Source organism: Hakea prostrata, chromosome 6, assembly GCF_041222555.1.
Source record: "Hakea prostrata isolate BN-2017 chromosome 6, UWA_Hpros_2, whole genome shotgun sequence".
Lineage (NCBI taxonomy): Eukaryota > Viridiplantae > Streptophyta > Magnoliopsida > Proteales > Proteaceae > Hakea > Hakea prostrata.
Window position 1 is genome coordinate 34,604,015 of NC_142605.1, and position 7,146 is coordinate 34,611,160.

General features: G+C 38.7%; 1 protein-coding gene across 1 annotated transcript; it reads left to right on the forward strand.

The window, feature by feature from the left end:
• Positions 1–1,761: 1,761 nt before the first annotated feature.
• On the forward strand, positions 1,762–4,735 carry LOC149013577 (heat stress transcription factor B-2a-like). The gene is made up of 3 exons (XM_089160092.1): positions 1,762–2,058; positions 2,249–2,530; positions 2,688–4,735. Exons 2-3 carry the CDS (start codon positions 2,279–2,281, stop codon positions 3,429–3,431), a joined length of 996 nt encoding a protein of 331 aa, XP_089016218.1. The 5' UTR covers positions 1,762–2,058; positions 2,249–2,278; the 3' UTR covers positions 3,432–4,735.
• The last annotated feature ends 2,411 nt before the right edge of the window (positions 4,736–7,146 follow it).

The following is a 7,146-nucleotide window of genomic DNA, read 5'->3' on the forward strand; positions in this document are numbered from 1 at the left end:
TGGTCCGCTTAAGCAAGGTTCCGGTATCAAACTTTGTGGATGCAAAAAATTCTCGCTGGGAAACTCACCTACCACAGCAAGGTGTGCGACCCGGGTCGAACAACGGATTAGTCAAGGCAAGCCTTGAAAACCAGGGTTGACAACCCAAAAAAAAGAAAAGAAAAGTATTATGTACAAAACACACTGACAAAGACAGCCACCAAACTCGACTAAATTTGAACTTCCCGAACTATGAAGTTAGCATAACCATTACAACCCCTAAGAAATAACGAAAGCCAACATATTCATTAAGAGGTATAGATCATTATCAATTGAGTCAATCACTTTGATTGTAAATTGATATCTATGTTCGTAATTTCATAGTCAAGAGGAAGACCCAAGAGTGTGGGTTTAGTAATAAAGCTCATGGGATTTAGATGGAAACTTTAACTTGAAGGTCAAGGTCTATTTTGGTTAATTGGTTTATCTTTGATGGAACAGGGTGTTCGTTTAAAAATCTGACTTTTAAGGTGGATTAAATCGACAACTATTGTCTGCATTGAGTGTTTGATTTGACTTAGTATCACCTTGTTAACATTGATAAATGTAAGATAACAAAAATAAAATTATAAATTATTTATTTATTTTGATTTAGGGATTGAATTTATATCAATTAAAAAATATTTTTTTTATAGTAAAATTGTGGAAAACATCTCGTATTGTACACAACATTGCACTTTATATCAAATGGTTGGCTGAAAAAACAAAGCAAATGCAAGATTATTAAGAATTTTAAAATTTTAAAATTAATCTTAGCTAACCATTATATGAAAATGCACGAAACGTGCACAGAATAGGATTTTTTTCTACGAAATTGTAAAGATTTTTTTTTAGGGTAAAATAGTCAAAGAACATAGTAATTACTCGGATCTGAATTTATACATAAAACTAGCGGTAAAAAGTGAAAACCAGGACAATTACTCTCTATTGGCTGGCATTGATAATGGGGCAACGCCGAAGTAAATGTCATGGACCCTTTCGTTAATGCAATGTTCCGGAGATTCTCTCAATGAATCGTATCACCAAAAGGTTTCTCCTAACCCTTCTAGAAGGAATATCAAATAATAATAAATATATAATTTAATACAAAATAATAGAAAACTTTTCCCTAATCTTTCCGTTTCTTTATTCTTTCTTTAGAACTTATCACTAAAAAAGACTTCTTCCGTAGGAAACTTCGGAGAGCACCGCAGAGTTGGAATAATTTTTTGGGTATATCATTACGTAGGCACACCTTTACTTAACGCCAGATTGGAATCCAAGTGAGTTCTGATCTGCCACATTCTAAATCCGACGGTTTTAGTGAGTTCCCTCATAGATCAGCCACTAATGTGTAACAAAACTTCTAGAGAACTTTTCTCTGCGAAGTCAAAGAAAACGCCTGCTCTCAGGTTGCCGGTTGACACGTGTTAATGCGTCAGGTATTTTTATTATTTTTAATTATCAATAAATCAATTAGAATTAATCCTTTTTTTGGTAAAACTAGAAATAATCCTCGTTCGTTTCAAACTTTCAATTTCGAATGTTTTTTCCTGCTTTTCCTTATTTATTTATTATCGCGATTCTAATTTCTAAGACAACAATGTAGATGTAACCGGTTCCGGGGTAGTACAGTAACCTTATCATGTTCTTACCGACACGTGGAAGAGTACGGGGTTGTGAAACGCATGGAAGCATCGAAGGAACCTTCTGGAAAAGACGTTGCTAGAAGCTCCGCTTCTCGTGCCTTCGTTTCTCTGGTGGCGTGGTTGGGCATTTCTTTCTTTCTTTACCCTTTGCCTTTTCTCTTTCTGGTTTTCTCTTTTCTCCGTCCTTCCTGTTTATCCTCCCATATTAATCACACAGAGAACCTTCTAGAAAAAACCTCTCGGTCTCTCCCTCGCTCCACCATAGCAACACCTCCCTCCGTCGTCGCCTCCGGTTGAAGATCCATCGCCTCGAAGCTTTGTTACATTAAGATCTTTGTGTTCCGATGGATCTAAATCCATTTCTACAGTTTCTGTCTTGAAATTTCTCGAGGTATTCGAAAGTAGACTGCTTCTTTTTTTTTTTTTTTTTTCCTTCTAGAATCCCTGCTGTTACAGTTATTTTTCTTCTCTGCAACATATTTTCTTGATCTGAAGAGTCTCTGGATTCGGTGATGCATGAGTTAGGCAGTGAATCAAACTATATTCTTTGTTTCCCTGATTGTTTGGTATTTCTGGTTTAGGTTTGGGTTTGGGTTGATTGGTTGAAAGTTATGGCTCCACCGCCGGTTGAACAGATCGGTGAGTCCACAAACACCGGAGACTCCCTCAGATCCTTGCCAACGCCTTTTCTTACAAAAACTTATCAACTTGTTGACGATCCCAGCATCGACGACGTTATTTCCTGGAACGAAGATGGTTCCACTTTCATCGTCTGGAGACCCGCCGAATTCGCTAGAGATCTCCTGCCGAAGTACTTTAAACACAATAACTTCTCGAGTTTTGTTAGACAGCTAAATACCTACGTGAGTATATCTCTGTCCATGATCCTTTCATATTTCTTTTTCCACTTAAAAAAAAAAAAAGTGTGTTCGTTTTTGTATTGGTTCACTTGGATTAATTTTTCTTTTAATTGTTTATTTAATATTATTGGTCTTATTTTCTTTCCTTCTAATTGGCCAGGGATTCAGAAAAATTGTTCCCGATCGGTGGGAGTTTGCGAACGATTGCTTCCGGAGGGGAGAGAAAAAGCTTCTGTGCGACATACATCGCCGGAAGATTTCACCGGCGGCAACAGGTTCTCAGGTTACGCCGGCAGCGGCGTTCCCAACGGTTCGGTCTGGTTCTCCAACAAACTCTGGTGAAGAACAGGTTCTCTCCTCAAATTCACCGGCAGCCACGATAACTGATGTTTGTCGGACTACAAGCTGCAACACTGCTGCTGAGCTTCTGGATGAGAACGAACGGTTGAGGAAAGAGAATCTGCATCTTTCGAATGAACTCACGCAGATGAAGTCTGTCTGCAACACAATCCTCGTCTTGTTGACCAAGTATGCTGGTTCACATCAAGAAAATGGTGGTTTCGCGACGGAAAAACCTCTTGAATTGTTGCCGACGAAGCGGTTCTCAGAGGAATCCGATGCCACTGCAAGAGTGAGTCAGAGAACAGCAATGAAGTCGGAAGATGAAACAAGTCCACGATTGTTTGGTGTTTCTATCGGAGTGAAACGCCTGCGAAGTGGCGAGGATGAGCAGGTTCAAGAGCAACATCATCCAGAACCTCCGCATCATCAAGAACAACGCCACAAACACCATCAACCGCAGGGATCTGAGGTGAAATCTGAGCCGTTAGATCAGAACTCAGATCATCAAGACACCCCATGGCTAAAAAACCCTCCTCGTCCAAACCAAAGGGTTTGTAATTAACAGTAGGTGATCACTTCTTCAAGTAGAACTGAATCAGAGAGTAGAATCGGTAGGTTAGAGAGATGAGAAGACAGAAGAGATTCGATGCCCACCCGTACGAGGAGATCACGTGCCAAAACAAGGGATCACGTGTTTCGTCAACCTCTACCGGGTAAATCAATCAAGACATCTTTTCTTGTTATCGTTTACTTGGATATTTTATTTAATACTCTGTTCTCTGTTCGAACGCTCGGACTGATCTGTAGTGCTTGATCGTCAAGACAAATTAATTACTTGTCATCCTTTCTCTTTGCCCTGTTTTGAGTAATATAAGTTACTCTATATATTTATCAGTAATGTGGTAGCAAAAATTCAAGTTGTATTATCGCTTTAACAGTTTACTCTCACAAGTTTTTTGCGAGTTAGATTAGATTAGATGGATGGACGAAGAAGAAGAAATGATTGAACTTTCTTGGTTAAATATATTAATTCCTTATATTTGCACTTTTTGACTTTCATGAATTCCTCCATTTTCCTTTAAAAAAAAAAAAAAAAAGAAGGGTGTTGTGCAGTTGTGCTTTCATTCCTCGTTGGCTGCTTGTGCTCTTGTCTAATATGAATGGGACACCCCGTGCACCTTCGAGTGTTCCAGAGAGTTGTAGGCTTAACCAAAAAGTTTTAGCATCCACAGGACCACAATCGTCTTCTGTATAATCTGGTGGCAAAATATGTGAAATGTAGATGGGTGTGCCAATCCAAAGGGATCGTTTACCATTTGCTCTCACAAATTGTAATATGATTTATGTTTACTATTTATTATATTAAAATTATTATTAAAAGAAGGGTAATTTTCATATGAACCCCCTGAGGTTTGGTCCCGGTCACTTTTAGTCTAAAAAAAGTTTTCCTTTGCGTATGTCTCCCTTATAGTTTTTAGAAATAACTAATCAAGGACAAATTATAATTTTCATGACTAAAATACCCTTATGATGCAATGGTCAAGATTGTACCATGTATGCCATTTTAATCTAACGGTTTATATTGAAAAGACAAATTATAATTATAATTTTGATCTTTTTATTTTATATTTTAAGGTTTTAAAGTTTCAAATTTACAAAATTATGCCCTGATTGAACTCAATGAAAACCCATTTCCATTACTTACCATTAAAAAAAAGAAGGAAAAAAAACACTCAAAGAGTGTCCGAATTCTATTGAAGAAATGTGCAATGGTACGATTATCTATAACCTCATCCCTCGCAACCGAGGTCGTTCAGCTTCTGCTTCCGATTTGTGGTCTGATCTCAACTCCACAAACAGCTCAGATTTCCATTGCTGCAACCCGCAACAACCATCGACGAAGCAACCTTCCCCTTCTTCGGTGCTCTACTAGCTAGTACTCTTCTGGGTTTTTTTTTTTTTGGTTGTGTTGGGGTGGGGGTTCCTTCTTTTTAATTTAAAATTTTAATTCTTTGTCCTTTCCGTTTCTCCCTTTCCTGTTTGTGTTTTCATATGTGTGATTTTTCATTTGGGACTTTCTTCGAACAGGTAGCGAGAGTGGCACTGATCAAAAGAATGGCAAGAGGCAAAGAAAGAATAAGTACAGGGGATTCGACAACGTCCATGGAGAAAATGGGCTGCCGAAATTCGCGATCCTAGAAAAGGAGTTAGGGTGTGGCTGGGTACCTTCAACACAGCGGAAGAAGTTGCTAGGGCTTATGATAGGGAAACAAGGAAGATAAAGGGTAAGAAAGCCAAGGTGAATTTCTCAAATGAGAGCGATTTGCAGAATGCCAAAAATCTGCTACTCGTGGGAATCCCCAATTTTCTACTATACTTCCTCTATTTCCAATCCAAACCCAATTGACCTTGTGGCTGCTCCACCTACACCCATTTCGGTTCCATTGCCACTACCGAAGAAGGAGATAACTGTGTTTGAAACAGATGTTGAGGATTCAATAACGACAGCTGAGCAAAGTTAAAATAAGGCAGACGTCAGCCTTTATTAAAAAACAGATGTTGAGGATTCCATTTTAGTAAGAGCTTTTAATTTCGAAACAAAACTTCTACGACAGCCTTTGCTTGGGCCCTAAACGTTTCTACAATGACAAACGCTCAAAAAACTATTCATGAATACACCAGGAAAAAAAAAAGAAAAAGGGCCACATGATGTCTATCTAGGGAGTGTTATTCTCTCTTATCTTTTATTAAGTCTTTTCTTTGAGTTTGGATTTTTTTTATCATTGATGGTAGATGAGTGTGTTTCTTTACATAATTTTATCATACGTTAGGAAGAGTTTTTAGCGTAAACAAAATGAATTAGGGGTGAATTTTCCTTCTAAATATGTAATGGGAGAACTTCCTACTTCTATCGAAGTCAACATGGTGGATTTGTTTCATTCTATTAGCGACCTCTGATGAGATAGGCTCAGAGTTATCTCTCACATGTAGGTACAGAGGTCCTATTAAAAGTTATGTCTATGCCTTCCAGCACTAACTTCACTACAACACATATCAAGCTTCCATCGACTCTCCATCATAAAATACGTAGTCAAGCAAGCAAGTTCTTCTGGGTAGGAGATACTTCGAAGAAAATAGTTCACTGGCTCAGTTGGAACAAGCTTTCACAACCCAAAGGTTAAGGGTGGATTGGTCTGAGAGATCCTGAGCTGCATAATCGAACCTTTCTTGCCAAAGCAGCTAGCATGGATATTGTTTAGGAACCCAGGGAGCTAGTGAATGGAGCAGATTTATGAAAGATAATTTACTTTCCAAAGTGTGGTTTCTTTTTTCTGTTGCTGTTCAGAAGCAATTTTAATGATTGGGTGGCAAAATGGAAGGATCGGAGCGGCTATGGAAAAAACAATATGATGATAGCATTGGTCTTATCAGTTTCATTCTTTGGTATATCTGGGTTGCTTGTCATGATAAGGTGTTTGGGGAGAAGAAGAAATTAGGAGCCACATCAGGTGGTGGAGGTGGCAATGCAGGCGTTCAGTGAAGACCAATCTGCTAGTGGCAACACCAAGAGCAAGAGCAAATGGAAGTCCTACCAGAAGAAGTACATGCAGGACCAGAATGCAGAGGAAACAGGTGTGGAGACGATAATACTTGACACAGACGCTTCATGGGATGCGATCACTGGTGAAGGGGGATTAGGTTGGAGCTTCTGTCAATCGGATGGGAGTGTGCTTCAAGCTACCTTCATGTTTTATGGGTTCCATTCGATTTTAGAAGGAGAGCTAATGGCTATAAGAAGTGGTTTAATGGAAGCATCTGCTCAGGGTTGGGATCATATCAAAGTACTAACTGACTGTACTGATCAAGTAGTTACAGTAATCCATGAAGGTCTGGGCCATATCTCCACTCAAGGAATTATTCAGGATATTATGCACTTTAGTTCTAGTTTTTTTAGTTGCTCTGTTACTTTGGTTTCTAGAGAATATAATTCAATTGCTGATTCTCTAGCTAGGGAAGGGCGTTTGTTGAAAGGTATGACTCATTGGCCCTCTACCCATCCCTAGTTGAGGTCTGTTTGTACTCAATCATTTGTTGTGCTGTTGAGACACATGTCACACATTTACAAAGAAATGGACATGATATTGGTCTTGAATAAGTATATAATCTACAATGCCCTACTTTGACATGGATAAATCTTGCAAATATAGGTCCCACACTCTATAAGTGTGGATGAATAGGTGGAAAGGATCTCCACTACTTTTCACCTACCTATTAAG

Coding starts and splice junctions, on each gene's coding strand:
- LOC149013577 (XM_089160092.1), top strand. CDS start 2,279: ATGGCTCCACCGCCGGTTGAACAGATCGGTGAGTCCACAAACACCGGA. Junction 2,531..2,687: donor TTAGACAGCTAAATACCTAC/GTGAGTATATCT, acceptor CTAATTGGCCAG/GGATTCAGAAAAATTGTTCC.